This window comes from Lonchura striata, chromosome 2 (genome assembly GCF_046129695.1).
Source record: "Lonchura striata isolate bLonStr1 chromosome 2, bLonStr1.mat, whole genome shotgun sequence".
Classification (NCBI taxonomy): Eukaryota; Metazoa; Chordata; class Aves; order Passeriformes; family Estrildidae; genus Lonchura; species Lonchura striata.
This window is the reverse complement of record NC_134604.1, coordinates 4,469,955-4,490,855: the sequence shown is the minus strand read 5'-3', so window position 1 is coordinate 4,490,855 and position 20,901 is coordinate 4,469,955. Positions and strand designations below refer to the sequence as shown.

Below are 20,901 nucleotides of genomic sequence, written 5' to 3'. Positions count from 1 at the left end.
AGGGTGCAGGGACTGGTGCTGAAGTACCACCATTGCATCCATGCATCATTGCTCATTTCCCAGTCAGTCCCGGGGTAATTATTGATTCCTGGCCTTTCTGTGTGCCCCAAGGATGGCATTCCTTGCATGGGAACATCACAGTACTCAGATGGATGCACACAGCCTCAGAACTCAGCCCTGGAGCTGCTGGGAAATAAGTGTAGGTGCTGAGGAGAGGCAGCAGCTGGGCTTCCCATATTCCCATCCATCCTGTAGATTTCCCTCGTTCCCAAGCTGGAGTGGATCAATCAAGTACTGTGCCTCCTGTCTCTTCCTGGGGACTTGGGGAGCAACCACGCCGCATCCCATCTGGAAGGTTTCTGATGGCATCAATGGGAATAAAGTTCATGCAGGCAAGTAAATATTAACCTTTATTCCATGTTAATGGAATATTCCACACCAAGACACTGAAATAAACCCCACTCCAGCTTTTCCCTGGGAGGTGCTGGCAGCAAATGGTATCAAACTCCCAAAGCTGAAGATTTGGCAGGGGGGTTAAGGCACCAAGATGAACCTTCACACCCTGTGAACCCTGAAATCCCATTTCTCTCCATCCCTGGCAACTGCAGCAACCTGCCCTCAGAGCAGCATCTGTGGGCATACTGGATACACTGGGAGCACTGGGATGGGAGGAGAGCAGGGCAGGAGGGCAGCATGGCTGGCTGTTCCCAGCTGGGCCAGGACTGCTGTGAGTGATGCAGGATCAGCAGTGCTCCCTTAAACTCTGGCACTGGTGTGGAACCAGGGCCAGATGCTGGCTCTGGGGAGGCTGTGATGCCTTCTGGAGTGTCCCTGTCCTGCAGGAAAGGATGGACCAGTGGCCAGTGCAGGTGGCACACGGGGCTGGAGTCCTGCCCAGAGAACAGGGATGACAGAGACTCAGCTCAGCCTGGGGGACGTGGCCACTAATGGTCCTGCTGGATCCGTGAATGGATTGGGGTGTTATTTCTCTGGAGCTGCTAATCCAAGGTATGCTGACAGCTCTAAAGCCCATCAGAAATCAATCCATCTGCTCTTCCACTCTTCACTAATCCCCACAGTGGCACCCAATCAATATCTCATTTACTGCTCTGTGCTTTGCCCATGGATACCCCATGGATAAATCCCATGGACTATCATTGGATTCAAAGAAGGATAACAAAAGGATGAGGAAGTCCTGTGCTCTTCAACTGTTGGGAAGGATGGATAAATATAATTATACATAATAATACAGCCAGGATGAAAACAATCCTCCCTACTAGCTGGACAATACCCTTACCTACAGATAAGTCCAAAAGTCAAATGGGCTGTTCCATCTCAACCCCCAAAATATATGGGTCACCTGTAACCCTCCCCTGAAACATCAAGTGTCTGTAATCCCATTGGCCCAAGCCTTGTTCCAGCCCACCTTGAAGCCCCCTAATAAGGGGTCTCTGAGGGGACGGATACTCTCTTGGAACTTCCCCTCTCTTGGATCTTCCCCCTCTTAGGACCTCCACCCTCTCCTAGAGCATCCTCTTGTCTCTCTCCTCCCCCATCCCCTCAAGCCTCTCCACATGCTGCATCTGGCAGCTCCAAGCAAGACCTTTCTCCATCCCTAATAAACCTGATATCCCAAGAGCAGCCTTGAGAGATCTCTCATCTCCACTCACCTAAACTGTCCTGGAGCCCAGTGCTCCCTACATTCAACATCTTTATAAATTACTTGGCCACAGGACTGGAAGTTCGGACTAAGCAAGTTCACAGACAATAAAAAGCTGGGAGGGGCTGCTGGCAAATTGAAGAGTTGGACAATCGCCACGTGTGTGAAGTTCAGCAAGGATTCTGCATCTGGGATGGGGCAGCCCTGATGTACAGTGTCACGATCACTGTGCTCCTGGACGGTTTAGGTGAATGGAGACGAGAGATCTCTAAAGGCTGCTCTTGGGATATCAGGTTTATTAGGGATGGAGAAAGGTCTTGCTTGGAGCTGCCAGACACAGCACATGGCGAGGCTTGAAGAGATGGGAAAGGGGAGAGACAAGAGGATGCTCTAGGAGAGGGTGGAAGTCCTAAGAGGGAGGAAGTTCCAAGAGAGCGTCTGGCCCCTCAGAGCCCCTTATCAGGGGGCTTCAAGATGGGCTGGAACAAAGCTCAGGCCAATGGGGTCATGGGCACTTGATGTTTTAGGGGAGGGTTACAGGTATGGGGTGACCCATACATTTTGGGGGGTGAGATGGGACAGTCCACTCGACCCCTGGACCCATCCGTAGGCAAGGGCATTGTCCAGCTAGCAGGGAGGACTGTTCTCATCCTGGCTGTATTATTTATGAATAATTATATTTATCCATCCTTCCCAACAGTACAGACTGGGAAATGATTTGCTGGAAAGCAGTGCTGGGGAAAGGGACCTTTCCACGACAACAGTGAGTTGAACATGAGTCACAAGAGTCACACCCATGTCCTGGGGGGCATCAGGCCCAGCATCACCAGCTGAGCAAAGGAGGGAATTGTCCCAACCTGCTCTGCACCGGGGCAGCCTCACCTCGAGTGCTGGGGGCAGTTTTGGGCATCACAAAAGAAAAAAGACAGTAAAGCCACTAGAGAGAGTCTAAAGGAGGGCAGTGAGGGTGGGGAAGGGCCTTGAGGGGAAGCCATGTGAGGAAGAGCTGAGGTCACTTGGTCTGTTCAGCCTGAACAAGAGGAGACCGAGGGGAGACTTCATCACATTTACAAATTCCTCATGAGGGGAATCAGGGGCAGGCACTGATCTCAGCTCTCTGGTGACCAATGACACTCCTGAGGGAATGGTCTGAAGTTGTGTCTGGGGAGGTTTAGGTTGGATATTAGCAAAAGATTCTTCACCCAGAAGGTGACTGGACACTGGAATAGCCTCCCCAGAGCAGCAGCAAGCCTGACAGAGTTCAAGCAGAATTTAGACAGTACTTTTGGGCATGTGATGTGACTCTTGTGGGTGGTGCTGCGCAGGGCCAGAAGTTGGACTTGATGCTCCTTGTGGGTTCCTCCCAGCTGAGCAGATTCCGTGGAGGGAATGGTTCCATTATTTCCGTGAGGAGTAAGTGATGGAGCCCTTAGAGGGTCTCCATGGAGACGTTTCAGAGCATGGCGGGGGCTGGGGGGCCACCAGTAGCCCCCACACATGACAGGGCTAATTAGGGGGACAAATGGGATGGCAGAGCCCTGCTGGCCCCACCGTGGTGGTCAGGTCCCTGTGGGGCTGGGATGGCTCTTGGCTCTGTTTCCATACCTCTCTCTCCCCATTATTTGGCTGCTTTCCCAGCTGGCTCAAACACTCCTCGTGGACAAGCTCTGGGCATGGTGGCCACCAGCATCTTCAACCTGGCTAGTGGGATTTCATCTCCTGAGTTGCACACAGCCTGTCCCATGAGATTATCCTGCATGGGTAAGGACAGAGCACACCCCCAGGGTACCCTCAGGGGGGTGAGGGAGAGGGGATGTCCACAGGGACAGCCTGCACCCAGGGAATTAGCATATGCCACGGTGAAAGCATGCATCCAGGGGGACAGTGTGCATCCAGGGGGACAGCCTGTGTCCCAAGGGACAGCCTGTGTCCAAAGGGACAGCGTGTATCCAAAGGGACAGTGTGTATCCATGGGGACAGCATGCATCCACAGGGACAAATGTGTCCATGGAAACAGCCTGAATCCCAGAGGACAGCATGTGTCCGTGGGTGACAGCCTGAACCCAGAAGCACAGCGTGTGTCCAGAGGGACAACCTGTATCCAGGGTGACAGCATGTATCCATAGGGACAGGCTGCATTCATGGGAGCAGCACATGTCCAGAGGTACAGGTGACATCCATGGGCACAGCACACATCTGGGGGACACCCTGTGCCTGGAAGGACACAGCACACCTGGGGACAGCGTGTGTCTTGAGGGAGAGCAGGTGCCTGAAAGGACAGAAAGGATGTTTGCAGAGGGACAGCACATGTCCATAAGGACAGGGGCTGCCTAGAGGGACAGGATGTCTCTGCAGGGACACATGGATTCTGGGGAAAGCACGTGCCAGAATGAGAGCATGCAGCAGGAGAAGGGACAGCAGGTGCCTGCAGAACAGCATGTACTGGGGGTAGAGCAGCCCCTGGACATGCAGTGCCACGCCACCCTTCCAGGTGGCCCAGCAGCAATAAGGAAGAGCCCAGCCCAGCCCAAGCATATGGAGTACAGAAATTTACTGCCAGATTAAATAAAAGATGAGGAGATGACATCCATTGGCACTGGCTGTGTCACTCCAAGCTGACCCTTCTCCAGCTGCAGGCCACGAGGACTTGGCCACCAGCTCTCACTCATCCCTGCCGCTCTCCTTGGCCCCTTATTTAGGGGTGGGGTTGCTGCCAGGTGACAATGGAGTGTGGTGCTGCCATGAACACCCAGGGATCTGTTCAGAGACAGAGAAGCAGGCCTGGTTCCCACCAGCTTGGATACCCCAAAGAAACACGAGGAATAGGGTCCCTGCGCTGGTACCTGATTCCACAGGATTCTCAGAAGTAGACATGAATGATTGTGTCACTTAGGAAAGGGATGCTCCATGCCCTGATTCCAGGGATGCTCTAAACCCTGTTCCAAAGGGTGTCCAAGCCCAAATCCCAGGTGTGCTCTGAGCCCTGATCCCAGGGGTGCTCCATGCCTCAATTCTAAGAATATTCTGAGCTCTCTTCCTAGGGGTGCTCCAAGCTCTGGGTCCCCGAGGATGGGCTGAGTGGTGATCCTGGGACACTCTGAGCTCTCACCCCCAGGATGCTCTGAGCCTCTCTTCCAGATTCCTCTTCCAGCTTCCTACTGGTGCCTCCAGGATTTTCCTCCTCACTCGGTACATCTTTCCACGGGCATCCCTTGGGCATCTGGATGCTTGTTGCCATTGTCTCACCTGGCACCTGCCTGCTCCAATTCTCCCTCATCATCTCTTCTGTTAGCAAAGCAATCACTCCCCAATTTAACCTGGATTAAAGCAGTATTGCTCACTTGCTCCCTCGCTAGTTCTCTTCCAATTAATTTGTTCCTCGCTTTTATTTCCTAATTAATTCTTCAGGCTCTTTGGCAAGGAAACAACAGTGGTGCCCAGGGTCTCAGGAAGGGATCAGGATTAATTATCCCAGTGGGAATGAGCAGAGGGGAAGAGAAGCAGGGGCTTAGCCCAGGATGGGGACATGGATCTGGGGTGAGCAGTATTCCTTGGACCACCCATAAGCATCCCATACAAAGGAGGACCATGGGATGAGGGGCCCACAACTTACATAATTTCCATCTTCCCTTGGGAATGTCACAGGGACAAAATCCTCACAGAGAACAATATGATGCCTCTGGGGGGGTCACCCTAGGGGCATTTTGCAGTGGGGGCCCAAGTCCTGCAAGGGTTAATACACAGTACAGCACAGGGTGTTGGAGCTAAAAATACTGTGCCTTTCTTGGGATTTGCTCCAATGACTCATTCCTTTCTGTAATTTATTGCTTGTTACATAATCACTTTCATTTTCAGCTGGAGAAAAATGGAATATGTTTTTTCCCTTTTTCTTCTGTTTTTTTTTTTTTTTTTTTTTTTAAATGAAAAGGGCATTTTAGCACATAAGCACCAGCCATTTTCCCAGTTCTTCCTGGCATCTTCCTGGCAAAGGGCTGGCATGCTGCCTCTGGCTCCAGCCTTCATCCAAAGACTCCTAAGAGCGTGGTGAGCTCTGGGGTCTGCTAAAGAGGGACTGGGGAGTGGGAGGCCTCTGGGTGCTGAGAGGGCAAAACACCCTGGGGGCAGCTCAGTGGGAGGTTCTGGGATGGGATGGAGGGGCCAGATTCACCCACTGTGCCCATTGCCCAGCCAGGGTGAACACCCCCTGGCACAACTGCAAGGGCACAGCTGGGTTTCAGCTGTGTCCCAGCAAAGCCAGGGCTGCATCCCAGCAAGCCCAGTGTGGTACCCCAGCAACCTGAGCACCATGGCCCAGCACAGCCAGTGCTATGTCTTGGCAATCCTGCATCCCAGCAAGTCCAGCCCTGTGTCCCAGCAAACCCCTGGGTTTGCTGCACCCCAGAAATCCCCGTGCTCTGTTCCACTGAGCCCAGTGCAGTGCTCCAGCAAGCCCAGTGCCATCTCCCAGCAATCCAAGTGTCTGCCAGCACAGACTTGGCTCCACCAAGGCAGGGCAGGGCACTCTAGTGGGGAAGGGGGGCTCTGGCTCACGCCCTGGTTCGGATTGGGGTGAACTTCTGGCAGGGAGGTGAGAACCCCACTCTCTGCCAGCTCTCCTGCCACCTCTGCAGGGGAGCCAGGGAGCCCTGTGTTTGGAGCTGCAGCCTTGGAATTAACTGTGCCAAATGTTTTATTTGTGTAGAAACGCAATTATGTTAATTAAAGCATATCTGTAATTACAGCACTTAGTGGCCTATAAGTGCACAAGTGATTCTGGTGACTTTAGAGGAGCTGGAAGGCTGGAGGGTGGCTTGGCCCCAGGGCCAGAGAGCTCTGTGGAAGGGAAAGCAGCAGTGTCCCCATGGGGTGACAGTGCTGACCCCAGGGTCTGCCCCACTCCACCAGGGGTGGTGCAGCAAGATGGGATGCTCAGTACCCACAGTCACATCCTGACCAATCCACAGTTCTGCTGCTCTGGGAGTGAAGGAAAAAAGAAGAATATGCCTCCAGTGTCAGAATCTGAGGTATTGATGATTCTGAGATTGTAGAAAGTCTCTGTCTGTCAGCCCCCTGCCAAAGCAGAAGCCATAATTGGTCTGTGCTGGTTTCCAGGTTGTTTATTCTGTTTATCTCTCACATGTTCTGCTGCCCTGCCCAGCTCTGTCCTGCAGGGCAGCGTGTGGGGCTCTGCCCTCAGTGGGATGTGACAAACATTAAATACCAGAAACTCCCTGGGCTGGATTTACAATAACGTGCCAATATCTGTCACCTACGTTGGACAGTGTGTCCCCAGCCTGAACCAACAGAAAAATGCCAACACCACAGTGAAACATGGAGGGCATGGAGAAGGAGAAAAAGGACAAGGCACACCCAATATCCTCCATCTTGTCCCCTTTGGACCCCTAATCTAGAATCCTAAAATTTTACTTTTGCACCCAGGCCACACTTAATTATTACTGATATCAAACACTCAGAGCTGGTAATTCATCCTGTAAGATTGAAAACTCTTTTCCATGGCCAGAGATCACAGCCAGTGTCTCTGGGGGCTCTGTCCAGGGGGGTTCCTGACCCCTGCCAGGGTCCCAGACCTTCCAGGGCAGCCAGAGGGAAGCCCTGCATTCCCACACTCCAGCACCTCAGGGACGAGGGAACAGGAAGAAAATTATTCCCTGAGGTAGGCAACAGTGCCTGGCCAAAGGGAGTTTTTCCATTTCTGCAGGCAGCAGGGGCTAAAAAGTGTATTTGTGAGGGGGAAATAAACGGGAAGCAGAGGAAGGAAAGATGACAGCTGGAACAACAGCCAAGCAGCCCATGCGATGGCTGGGATCACATCCCACCATCTCCAGGCAAAGGGAAGGGGGGAGGTGGTGTCTGTCCCCACCTCAGTGGAGCCCTCGCTGTGGGCAGTGTGTTATGGGGGTAAGAACCCCAGAGGGAACATGTCTGGGGCAGAGGAGGGGCACAGCAGAGCCTGGAGCAAGGGAAGCAGCAAAGGCAGGGCACGGTGCTCTGGCATGGCACTCCAGGATCCCCACACACCCAGACACCTTTCCTCCATCACCAGAGCAGCCAGCCTCCCAGGCTGATACCTGCCAATGCAGCTTCCATCTTCCCCAGCCTCCAGCAGTGACAGAAAATTCCTGCAATTGCTCAATCCAGAGCAAAAACACTTCACTGGAGCCGAAGGGTTTCACCCAGCACAGGACACACCTGGGCACGCACAGCCTGGCACCTACGAGTGATAAAGGCAGGGATGGCTGCTGAGCCTCCATGATTCATTTGAAGCCATCATGAGCCCTGCACAATTCCAGACCTGCAGAATCATGGCCAGGTGTAGGGAGCGCTGAGCTCCATGATGGTTTGGGTGAATGGAGATGAGAGATCTCTCAAGGCTGCTCTTGGGGGATCAGGTTTATTGGGGATGGAGAAAGGTCTTGCTTGGAGCTGCCAGACCCAGCGAGGCTTGAGGGGATGGGGGAGGGGAGAGACAAAAGGATGCTCTAAGAGGGGGGAAGTTCTAAGAGGGGGGAAGATCCAAGAGAGACAAAGTTCCAAGAGGAGGGGAAGTTCCAAGAGGAGGGAAGTTCCAAGACAGCATCTGGCCCCTTGGAGACCCCTTATCAGGGGGCTTCAAGATGGGCTGGAACAAGGCTTGGGCCAATGGGGTTACTTGGTGTTTTAGGGGAGGGTTACAGGTGACCCATACATTTTGGGGGGTGAGATGGAACAGTCCACTTGACCCCTTGGACCTACTTGTAGGCAAGGGCATTGTCCAGCCAGCAGGGAGGACTGTTCTCATCCTGGCTGTATTATTTATGAATAATTATATTTATCCATCCTTCCCAACAGCCAGGTGCTGCAGCACGCTGGGCAGTGACAGAGCAGCTGGCAGGAGCACGGCGGGGATGGGGACCGGTGGCACCAAAGCTTTGCTGGGTGGGATTTATTTGCTGAGCAAACGTGTGGAGGCTGCTGATCCGGCTGCAGAAGGCTGAGCCCTGTTTACTCGGCAAACACACTGCTCTGGGTGCTCTGCCCTGCAGCATCAGGTCCTGTGCAAGCAGCTGCCCCCACTGCCAGGCTGGGAGAGTAGCTCCCGGGGCTGCTAGGAGCCACAGGAATGTACCTGGCCCCGGGGATGGGGCTGGGAAGCCTGGCAGCCCTGCAAGGCTACAAATCCTCTGTCCACATTGCATGGCAACCCTGCAAATCCCCGTTGTGTAGCATTCCTGTTGTACAGCATCCCTGCAAATCCCTATCCCCACTCCACAGCATCCCTGCAAACCCCTGGGGCTGCCAGGAGCCACAGGAATGCAGCTGGTCTCAGTTATAGGGCTGCAAAGCCTGGTAGCCCTGCAAGGCTGCAAATCCCTGTCCCTACTGCGTGGCAGCCCTGCAAACGTTCACCCCTGTTGCATGACATCCTTGCAAATCCCACCACCATGAGGACCTCCAAGTAAAGCCACCAGCACCCCAAGGGAGCCAAAACAGGCAGGATAGCAAGGTGAGAGAGAAAGCACACAGTTACCCTGAATCCCTGGGGAATTATCTTTGGATAAAAATGCAACCCTACAGATGCTGCCAACTCATCTTTCAATTAGTCCTTTTAGTTGATAACTAGAGGGGGAAAGAAAACTGCTGTTGATGATGGTTCAGCATGTGTTCATCGCCCACCCTTTGATTTTTTTTTTTTTTCCTTTCCAGCATTGTTTTCCCTTAAAAATAGTGTGAATAGAGCAGGAGCCAGGATCTTGCCTGTGCTTTCCATGCCCCATGCTTTCCACAAACAACATCTCCTCAGGAGCAGGGATCATCCCCCAGGCAACACCACAGATTCCTGACTGACTCCTCCATCTGTGAACACGGCACAAGTGGGAGCCACTCACTGGGCCAGGACTTCTCAAATCCAAATATTCCCATGAGCCAGAGTCAGTGCAGGGAGTGGGGACCATCTGTGGAGGGACCAGAGATGACATAGCTCAAAGCCACTCATGCTTTGGGGGCTTATTGGGGCTCTGTCTGACACTTTCAATCCATTTCCCAGAGCTGAGTTGAGCTTTTAGCTTCTGAAGCCTCAGCTTTTCCTGCGAGGAGAAGAGGGGGCAACTGGGGATGAGGATTGGCTGTATGGACTGCCAGTGGTGGGGCTGGTGTGGGTACTGAGGGAGAGATGGAACTGGCAAAGAGATGCAGCTCAGCCCTGGGACAGGCATGGAGATGCCACATGGAATATGGAAACAGAATTACAGAGGTTGGAAAAGCCCTCTGAGACCATCAAGTTCAACCATTCCCCCAGCACTGCCAAGCCCATCATTAACCCATGTCCCCAAATGCCACATCCACAGAACTTTTAGATCCTTTGAGGGATGGAGACTCCACCATTGTTCTGGGCAGCCTGTGCTGCACCCCTTTAGGGAAGGAATTTTCCCTAATATCCAAACTAAATCTCCCCTGGCACACCCTTCTGGGCTGATCCCTGGCACAGCCAAGATCCCACTCCGGTACTGGGACCAGTGCCGGAGCACGTCAGGCTTTTAATCCTCCAACATGCTTTCCATTAATTAATGGCTTCCCTGTGGTTAAACTGCTGGCTCCATCTTCTCTGCCACAGCGTGCCTGGACAGAGGATGGCCAGCAGCCACGTGCTACCTGAAAAGAGTCCCCAGCCTTGTCCTCTTCCCTGTGTCACAGTCTCCATGACAGGGCTGGTTCAGGAGCTGGGATCCAACTGAGCTGCACCAGTAAGGATGGGAACAGGATTCCCAGAGTTTCACTATGGTCCCTCCTTGGACCACAGCAGTTCTCTGCTGTGCCTGCAGATGGAGGGTTGCAGGAGGGAGGCAACCAGGGGACAAAACTGGGGTCCCCCTGCCCATGCTACAGCTCTCGGCGCTCTGGGCTGGCATGTGGAGCTCCCTCCAGGCTCTGTGCACAGCGTGCCTGACTCTGCACTTCTCACCAGCCCACGAACCTGCTGTCCCTGTCCCTGTCCCTGTCCCTGCCCGCGCGGCGGGGGAGAGGGGTTTCTCCAGCAGCACCGAGCCCCCCCCTTCTCAGAGCACTCCATCTTCACCACAACAGCACACCCACACAGCCAGCAGCCAGCTCCCACTGTGCTCCTCCTGGGGAACGAGACCTTCTTCCCACCCTTTCCATCCCTGCATGCCCACAGGAGCAGCGCGGTGGGACAGGCTGCTTCATCTTCTTGAAGTAAGGGAGATGGTCACAACTGGAAATGGGGGGCCCCAAGGACATAACCCTGAACTCTGGGTTCCCAAACCATGTGGAGGCACTGGTGGCCCCTCCACTTAGTCCTCAGTGTGGCACAACACAGCACAAATCCTTCTCCAAGCAGTTCCAGCTGTGTCCTGTTGATCTGGTAGGTGCAGGGCCAGCGAGAGGTGCCTGACTGGCACCCACAGCCATTCCCAGGAGCATCATTTCCCTGGAGACAGCCAGACCCAACAGCAGGACCCCCCAACCTCTTCCTAAGCCTTGCAGGGCTCATTATTCCCAGCTCCCACCGGGAGCAGCTTGTTTCCTCTGACATCTCTGGAGCGAGAGCTCACCCAGCTCTGCTGCTGCATCTGGGTCTGACCAGAGGAAACAGCACCTCAGGGCCTGAGTGCCCTTGGGCTGATTTTGGGGAATGCTTGGCCCTCTGCAGCTTTGCCAGCATTTCCAGATGGACACCTCTCATGCCTCAAGACCTGCTTTGTCCACAGCCAGCACTGGTTTTGCTCACTTGAGCTTTAGCAAAACATTCCAGTTTTGGGTTTTCATCCAGCATGTTGCTGACTCTGCATCTGTCCCACTCCCCAATGAGGCCAGGACAGGTTCAAGACAAAATCAAAGCACATTACAGGTCCCAGAGAGCCTTTGGCTCAGCTGAGGGGGGAAAAGCAGGGATGGGAAAGCCACAGGACTGTGCTGATGGGGAAAATGGAGCATATTCTGCTGAGGGAGAATGGAGCACTGCATGCCTTTGTCCTGGCAGACCTAACACTAATTCTAGTCTAGCACTAACTGTGACCCTAGTCGTAGAACTAACAATAAACCTACAACTAGGCATAGTTGTAACCCTAAACTTAGACCCAGCCTAGCTCGAAATCTAAACCTAACTATAACCCTAACACTGAACCAAGCCTTCAATCTAGCTCTAACACAGATGGTAAACTAACCTGAAGCAAAATTTTAACCCTAACCCTAAATCTAGGCTAGCGATAACCCTAAACCTAAGCTTAAATCTAAACCTAAGCATGAACCTAAAACTAGTACTACTCCTAATACTAACCTGAACCTTACACTTAGCCATGGACCAAACACCAGCCCTAAACTTAATCCAAACTCTAACACTACTCTTAGATCTAACCAGACCCTAAATCTTTTATCTTAGCTCTAGATCTAAACTTAAAGCTGAACTTAGCTTTAGCCTTAACCTTAAATCTATCCCTAATCCAAGCACTAGCCCTAAACTTGATCATAACCCTAAATCCAGACCTAAATTTAGTCAAACTTTAGCATTGACTAATAACTAACTCTAACCCTAATCTTAGATCTACCCCTAACCTTAGCTCTGACCCTACTCCTAACCTCAGGCCCAGCTTCAGCCCCTCAGCAGCCAAAGGGAGGCCAAGCTCTACTCCTGAGGCACTGAAGAAGGACCAAGAGGGTCCCCACATTTTGCAGCTCTCAAGGATGCCCATGCTCAAGATCCAACACCCTCCTCTCAGGAGGAGAGCAGGAGTTCCATCCCACTGCAGGAGTTCCATCCCATTGCAGGAATTCCATCCCATTGCAGGAATTCCATCCCATTGCAGGAATTCCATCCCATTGCAGGAGTTCCATCTCACTGCAGGAGTTCCATCCCATTGCAGGAGTTCCATCCCACTGCAGGAATTCCATCCCATTGCAGGAGTTCCATCCCACTGCAGGAGTTCCATCCCATTGCAGGAGTTCCATCCCACTGCAGGAATTCCATCCCATTGCAGGAGTTCCATCCCACTGCAGGAGTTCCATCCCACTGCAGGAGTTCCATCCCATTGCAGGAGTTCCATCCCACTGCAGGAATTCCATCCCATTGCAGAAGTTCCATCCCACTGCAGGAATTCCATCCCATTGCAGGAGTTCCTGGCTTGAGCAGCTGACAATCAAATTCTTGAAAATTGCCATCACCCTGCTTGAGTCAGGAGGTCAGGGACTCTGGCACTGTTCCCCATCACTAGCACCACCTTCCTGGACCCCAATTTCTTACTTAAAGCTTTCATGGCTTCCACCTGCTTTTTCCATGCAGGAAGGATGCTGCCATCCACCTGTCTGTGATCACACCAGTAGAGAACATGGGGAAAGCCCCAGTTTTGGGGAGAGCAAGGGAAAACACAGCAACACCCACAGCTTGTGTCCTTCCAGCCAGGCTCATGCTAAGTATTGGCTTGAGGACAGGGCTGTGGACACATCCTTGCTGCAGGAGTAAGTACACAGGGCAGCTCTGGTGTGAGGATAAACCCCAAACTAGCAAGAAGCTGCACAGACATCCCAGAGCATCACCACCAAGCAGCAATATCCTCACCAGGCTGATCTCTGCCAACACTTTAGAGGCTGCAAATCCCTGTATTCCCAAATCCTGACTGCCCTGCCAGCTTTTGCCCTCGCAGGCATTAGGGCTCTGCTGCAGTGGGGTGAAATTAAGTGTGCCTGTCAACAACAAGGGGTTTGCATGGAGGTTTTCATTGGAGCATCAGCATCTTCACGCCATAGCAAGAAGACACTGAACTTCAGGGGACATGGACAGGTCACCCTCCAGACCTCACTCCACAGCCAAGCCAAGCACAGGCACTTTCAGCTAGCACCAGCTCAAGAGAAGAAAAGGGGGAAGAAAACCCTCCACCAGTCTTCTGCCTTTCAAATGCTCCTTATAAATATCTTCTCACTGCCTTCTGAGTCACCCAGCTGAAACGTGCACGTTATTAACAGACTGAGAAGGGGCTGGGAAGCAACTGGGAGCCAGAGGAGGATTCTGGCTAAGTCATCACTTTGTCCCAGAGCTGCACTGGCAGCACTGCTGTCTGCTTTTCTCTCTTTGGGTGGAGAGCAAAGGGCTCTGGGGCTGCTGAAACACATGGCAAGGCTGTCCTCGATGGCTGCAATGCACAGGCTAAGTCCTAAGCCAGCCCCAGTCATAGCCAAAAATGTCAGGGTTTAATATTTTCACTGGGAAATGCACCCCATCCCACTTCCAAATCCTTCTCTTTGTTCTATTTGATTTGTCACAGAAATACAAACTGACAAAGGCCCCAAAGGCTTGAACCCACCCAAGATTCTCCCATGTCCTTCCTCCCTTCTGACTCCACACACCAGTGATGAAGGCAGAACTCAGAATATGGGTCCAGGAGCAGAATTTGGGGACAGGAGCAGACCAAGGGCTGCTGCTGCCAAATAACCAGCCTCAGGGACATTCCTGAGCTGACACCCAGCAAGTCCCATGGGCTGCCATACTGGTCCATTCCCTGAGGATCTTGTGTGGATGACAAGGTCTGGGGACAGATTCCTACAGGGTGTTTCCAAACACCTTCCTACACATTTGTAGATCTCCCTACAAGGCCAGATTGGATGAGGAACAACCTGGTGTACTGAAAGGTGTCCCTAGCCATGGCAGGGACAAGGAACTGGATGGGCTTTAAGGTTCTTTCCAACCCAAACCAATAATCCCATAATTCAGGCTCCAAGCCCTCAAACATCAAATCTTGCTGTCACTGCCCATTGCTGAAAGGCAGGTGAGACCCCCCCCACCCACCCTGACACCTCAGCTGGGGGAAACTGAGCTCCAGGTTTCCTCAGCAGCCTCTCCACTGCCTGACTCCACTGCTGCTGCTGCTGCTGCTGTGCAGATGGAGCCATGGTAGCAAACAAAGCATCTCCCAACACTCCCTGTCCAACTCACTCCCCCCTCCAAACAGCCCATCGATTAAGGAGGACAGGAGAAATCTGGATAGGCAGAAAGTCCCAGGCAGCTCCGAGCCCTGCTGGTATTTCTGTCCACAGCCCAGCACAGCTCCTGCTGAGCCACGTGGGAGCTGGGAATGAGGCAAAAGTAAAAGCAAGGAGCAGGGTCAGAGGGAAGCAGGAGGAAAGAGGGATTCCCCGAAATTGCTGCTGCATCCACTGTTGCCCCCAGGGAATCCTGCATTCAGCCCTAGATGGATGCTTAGCCTCCCAGAGCCCCCAGAGCAGCACAGCTCACAGGGGATGAGCAGGGCTCTGCTGTAGATGATGGCCAGGGCACACTCGGTGAGAGTCCTCACTAACAGAGCCAGAATCTGGCCCAATTCCCAACACTTCCAAACAGCTGGCTGATCTGAAGCTGAAGATGCTCAGGGAGATGCCCCGGGGTGATGGGTGGGAAATTCCGTGCTCACCCTGGAGACCTCCCATGGACACGCGCAGGGTGCTGGGAAGCTCCTGGCATATGCAGAATGCAGGAAGCTTGCAACCAGGAGTTTTCCCTCTATTTTCCCTGACAAACACCTGCAGGCTCCAGGGCCAGGTGCACAGGCAGGTGGGTGACCCTGAAGAGCCCCAGTTACAAGCGCAGGAAGAGCCTGAGGTTTTGAAAAACCTGGAGAACATCACCTAAGAACCCCAACAATGGAGGACCAGGTTAACCTCATTCCACTGAACCCCTTTCCCTGACAAGTGAGTGCCTGGCAGGGGAGCAGAGACATCTGGGCCAAACTGACAGGACAGTGGAGTGATGGGGGTGGTATTTTCCATGACATTTCACACGTGCAGCCCAGGGACTGAAAGGTCTGGAGGGTTCTCCAAGGGGTTTGACAGCCTGCCCTCAGCTTTGCAGGTGCTCCAAGGCTTCCAAAGTGTGGCTGAGCCCAGCTCATGCCCCCTGCATCCCGGAGTGTTGTGCCCTGAAGGAAGCCCTGACCCCTCCCAGCCTCCGCTGAGCTGGATCCTTCCCGCAGGGATGCTCAGAGCTGCATCTCCTCCTCTGTGTTTTCCATCCGCAGAGCTCGGTTGCTTCTTCCCCAGCCCTGGCTGCTGTCAGATGCTGTGACAGCAGCAGCTCCAGGCACCCTGACACCCCACCCACCTCTAACCAGGTCAGCGTCCACCCACCCGAGAGCACACTTCCCAGCGGGAGAAAAGGAGGAAATGGGTTAAAACGTGACCTGGAAAATGCTGCACCTGCATCCCTGTGCAAAAAAAAAACACACCATGCACATGGGAGAGCTGGGCCACCGCTGGATCCCAGCCTCATGCAGCATTGCCAGGCAGCATCAAACAGGGCTGGAGGGGAGGCAGGGAGCAGAGAACATCCCTCCCCACACCACTAAGCTCACCACTGCAACCCCTCCAGGGAGCACTGCAGGGCAAGGGAATTGTCCTCTGACAACTCTTGAGAAGCTTTTCCACCTCTATACACCCCTTACAGGAACAGGGACAAATATCTGTGAAGGACATATCCTGGGCAAAAGGGTATAGCAGCTGGACTCATCATTCCTACCTCGCCTGCCAATTCCTACCTGGGCACAGCCAACCCAGCTACACCAAGCTTTTCTGTCATTTACATTTTCTAAAAGCCTTTAAACAGCAGCAGAGGCAGGAGGGAACATGGGGATCGCATGGTATTTCAAGACCTTTGTGTGTTTTGCTTAAAGAAAAGAACATGTGCACATGTTCAGGCAGCACCAGAGAGGATCTCTGCAGGGAACAAAGCACACACAGAAGCAGGGAGTGAGCCAGGAGAGCTGAGGGAAGGATGCTGCCTGCAGAGACAGACCCAGCACCCACGGAAGCGTAGGAGGATCAGCACCTACTGGGGCCTTGTGAAAACAGATCCAAGGCACACACTGCATGTAGACAAGAGAGATGCTGGAGGGTATTTTCTATGGAGAGGGACAAGGTTCTCACCCAAAGGTCAACTCCTGAAGGTGTGAAAAGCTGGTGAGGGAAATGTGCCGCGCTGGGGCAGGAGGGATGGAAGCTTCCCTGCACCCCGATAGTCCTGTCATCACCCAAAGCACCTGCTCCAGGAGACCCGAGGCTGCTCCTGGGCACATTCCAGTGCAGCAACGTGCCTCCTGGTTCTGGTGGTCCTGGTGTGAGCAGCTGAGCCAGGCAGTTGGGCCAGAGCCTGAGCATGTGCAGCTGGCACTCTCTGACAAAGGAATCCAAGCGCTGAGAAGCTTTCCTCCTTTGTGCCCTAGACCTGTACCTCTTTCCTGTGGTTCAGCTCCCCCTCCCAGAGGGTTTTTCGAAATGTGGGATCTGCTCCCACTGGAGCAGGGGGAGAAAGCATTGGGAGCACCCCAGATCTCAGGCAGCCAGGAGGCAGAGCACCCACATGCTGTGAATTGTCCGTGCACAGCCTGCTCCCGAGCAGCTGTGGAGCCGTGAGCGCTGCACATGCGTGTGCACAGGGACGGGGTCTGTGCCAGTCCAGCCAAGCCCGTGGGCAATGGGAATTGAGACACTGCAAGCTTCCCGTTAGCCAGCTCAGCTCCTCTTCCCACGTGGGCTTTTCAGAGCATCACCCTTCCCTGCTTCCAGGGAGCACTGTCATCCCTCAGCAAGGTCACCCACGCTCTCATGCACAGCCCGTTGTGCCTGCTGCAGCACGAGACCACCAGGACCCCTGTAGCCCCATTCCCACCTGACCATATACAGACAGGCACTGTGACACTGGGACCCCCAAATCTGTTTGGTGAGCGGGTGGGCGTGCAGGGGCCGGCTCCTCTAGCCCTGCGTGAAGCTGCCAAAACCACAATTCAGAAGCCTGACCTGAATTTCACAAAGTCACCCGGACCCCCCTGCGGCCCACCACTGGGCCAGGAGCCTTCTACCCTTGCAGGAAAACATTATGGGATGAGGGTGATGGGGAAACGGGGAGATTCGGTTCACACCAACCCTCTGGCACAGAAAAAACAGCGATGACCTGCCCCAGGGCTAACATAGGTGGCAAGTGGGAAACAGGGAGGGGTCGCAGCCTCTTGTAATTTCCTTGCCACCCCCTCCCTGACAGCTGTCAGGCAGGAGGAACTTTTCCCTGCGTCCCTGACGTCTCCTTCGCTCCTTTGCCCAGCATTACTCCCAGAGCATCCCTCCCTCTCGGCGCGGTCCCCCATCCGCGGTGCCGGCGAGAGGGGAACTCACATGTCAGACGCGGCCGCCTGGTACGGCTGGCTCCGGCAGAGGATGGAGTGTCCGCAGCCCTGGCCCATGGCTCCGCATGCTTCGGGCAGCCCTCCTAGCCCCGCCGCCGCCGCCGCGCCCGGTGCTCGGTGCTGGCTGGGAGCGGAGCCTCTCGCCGCTGTCACCGAGCCCGATGCGGCGCGACGAGCGGGCGGGAGGGGAGGACGGAGCGGGGGCGCCGCTGATTGACGGCGCTGCTGCGGCTCCGCGGGGCTGGGCGGGGGCCGAGCGGCTCGGCGGAGGGCCCGGGGGGACCGGAGGGACCGGGGGGACCGGAGGAGCCGCACCTGCCGCCGCCGCCGCCGCCCCGGGCCGCGCCCGGCCGCGCCCGTGCGCCGCGCCGCGCCGGGGAGCGGCTGCCTTTGTCTGGGGATCGCCCGCGGGTCCTGCCCTCCCCGCTCGCCCCGCGGGAGCAGCCGGCCCGCCCTGCACCCCCGGCACTGCTGGCACCGCAAGCCCCGTCACCGTGTGCTGGCACTGCCCCGGTGGCACCGGCAGCAAAAAAGCGCCGCTCCAGCCTGTCCTGTCCCAGCGGTACCGAGCAGCTCTGGTCCCACAGGTTCCTGTCCCAGAGGAACTGAGCAGCGCTGGTCCCACAGGTTCCTGTCCCAGAGGAACTGAGCAGCTCTGGTCCCACAGGTCCCTGTCCCAGAGGTCCTGAGCAGCGCTGGTCCCACAGGTCCCTGTCCCAGAGGTCCTGAGCAGCGCTGGTCCCACAGGTCCCTGTCCCACAGATCCTGAGCAGCGCTGGTCCCACAGGTTCCTGTCCCAGGGGTCCTGAGCAGCGCTGGTCCCACAGATCCCTGTCCCACAGGTCCTGAGCAGCGCTGGTCCCACAGGTCCCTGTCCCACAGGTCCTGAGCAGCGCTGGTCCCACAGGTTCCTGTCCCAGAGGTCCTGAGCAGCGCTGGTCCCACAGGTTCCTGTCCCAGAGGAACTGAGCAGCTCTGGTCCCACAGGTCCCTGTCCCAGAGGTCCTGAGCAGTGCTGGTCCCACAGGTCCCTGTCTCAGGGTCCTGAGCAGCGCTGGTCCCACAGGTTCCTGTCCCAGAGGTCCTGAGCAGCGCTGGTCCCACAGGCTCCTGCCCCAGAGGTACTGAGCTGCACTAGGCAACACTTAAACCACAGGCAGGTTGTTTTCCTAAGGGCACTAAGCAGCGCTGAGCAATATATTTCCTCTTTTGTAAGGGAAATGGCCTCAAGTGTTTCAGGAGATGTTTCAGTTTGGGACAATTTCTTCCCCAATGCGGTTGTCACACACCGCATGCACCTTGCCTGGGGGGATTTAAAAGCCGTGTAAATGTGGTACTTGGGGACATGGTTTAGTGGTAGGCTTGGCAGTGCTGGGAAATGGTTGGATTCAGTTGTCTCAGAGGGTTTTTCCAAATCATGGTTCTGTGATTCTATAATATAGGACAGCACTGCACCACGAACAGGTCCCTGCCAGAGAGTGGATGCCCTGTAAAGAGTCCCACCCGCATGGTGGTCCCCAGTTTGAACCTGCTGGCTCCATGGGCTGTGGGAGCTGTCAGCAGGGTGGGACAGTGTCAGAGAGTGGCTGGAGAGGGTAAAAATTGCTGCAGTGCCAGCACTGCCTGTGCTCTCCAGCCACAGACCCAACCCATGGGAGCTCCACTCCCCAGAGGGACCCTGGGGAAGGACACCCATCCTACACTGAATTCAGGTCAGAGGTTTCTATGAAACCTCACACCTCCTGGCACAAGGGGAGGGAATAAAGAAGGAGAAACGGCAACCTCAGTTTCAAAGATAATTAAGCATTTCAGTTTCTTCCAGTGCAAGCACTAGAGACAAAAAGGGAAGCTCCTAGGGACCAGGTCCTGGACAAAGACTGTGAGGAGATTATCCAGCTGATGAAGATCTTGACTCAGGATCATAGAACCTTGGAATGGTTTAGGTTGGAAGGGACATTTGAAGATCCTCCAGTTCCACTCCACTGCCATGGGCAGGGACATTTTTCACTAGACCAGGTTTCTGCAAGCCCCATCCAGTCTGGCTTTGCATGCTTCCAGGGATAGGGCAGACACTGCTTTTCTGGGCAGCCTGTGCCAGGGTCTCACCACCTCACAGCCAAGAATTTTTTCCCAGTATCCTATCTGTCCCTGCTGTCTGTCAGACTAAAGGCATTCCCCATTGTTCTGTCATGCCAGACCATTGTCCAATGTCCCTCTTCAGCCCTCTTGGAGCTCCTTTAGGCAGTGGAAGGGGCTCTAATATTTCCTCAGAGCCTTTTCTTCAGGCTTAGAACTGCCAACTCTCTCAGCCATAGGAGGGATGCCCACAGCAGATGTTTTTCAGTCCTCAGAGCATCTCCACAGCATCCTCTGGACTCACTCCATCAGCTTCATGTCCTTCTGATGCTGGGGCCCCAGAGCTGGAAGCAGCACTGCAGGAGAGCTCTTACCAGAGCAGAGCAGAACAGAACAGAACAGAACAGAAGAATCCCTTCCTTACCTGATGCCCACACTCCTGGGGACCATCTCAGGACACAGGGGATATCTGGGCTGTCAGTGAACATGGCCAGGGCATCCTGATCTTTTCATCTGTCAAGTGTTTCTCCCCAGGGCTGCTCTCAATCCATTCTCCACCCATTCTGTGTTTGTGCTTGGGAATACTCCAACCCATGTGCAAGGCCTTGCACTTAACCTTGTTGAATTTCATGAGGCTGGCACAGTACCCCTTCTTCAGCCTGTCCCGGTCCCCCTCAATTCCATCCCTTCCCTACAGCATGGTGATGACACCACAGAGCTTGGTGTTGCCATAAACATGCCAGTGGTACCCTGAACCCCACTGCCTGTGGCACTACCAAAGATGTGTGTCTTTGCTCTGCTCTTTCCCTCGCCCTCAGCATCTCAGGGCCACTGGCAACACGGAGCCATGGACCTTTGTTCTCACACAGGTGAATCCAGGAGTGTGTCTGGGGTCTGCAGGATCCATTGCATCCCTCTGCAGGTACTTGCATCCTCTGCACTCTCTCCCTATGCTGTGTGCTGCACCACAGGCCCAACTCACACTCTCAA

General features: G+C 54.5%; 1 protein-coding gene across 1 annotated transcript in view; it reads right to left on the bottom strand.

Annotated features, from left to right (window-relative positions):
* Positions 1-18,036, bottom strand: part of PDE2A (phosphodiesterase 2A) — a 43,446-nt gene extending 25,410 nt beyond the window's left edge. Inside the window, exon 1 of the mRNA XM_021532453.3 lies at positions 17,825-18,036. Coding sequence (XP_021388128.2) covers positions 17,825-17,892 — 68 coding nt within the window. The 5' untranslated portion in view covers positions 17,893-18,036. The remainder of the gene's footprint in view (positions 1-17,824) is intronic.
* Between the last annotated feature and the right edge of the window lie 2,865 nt (positions 18,037-20,901).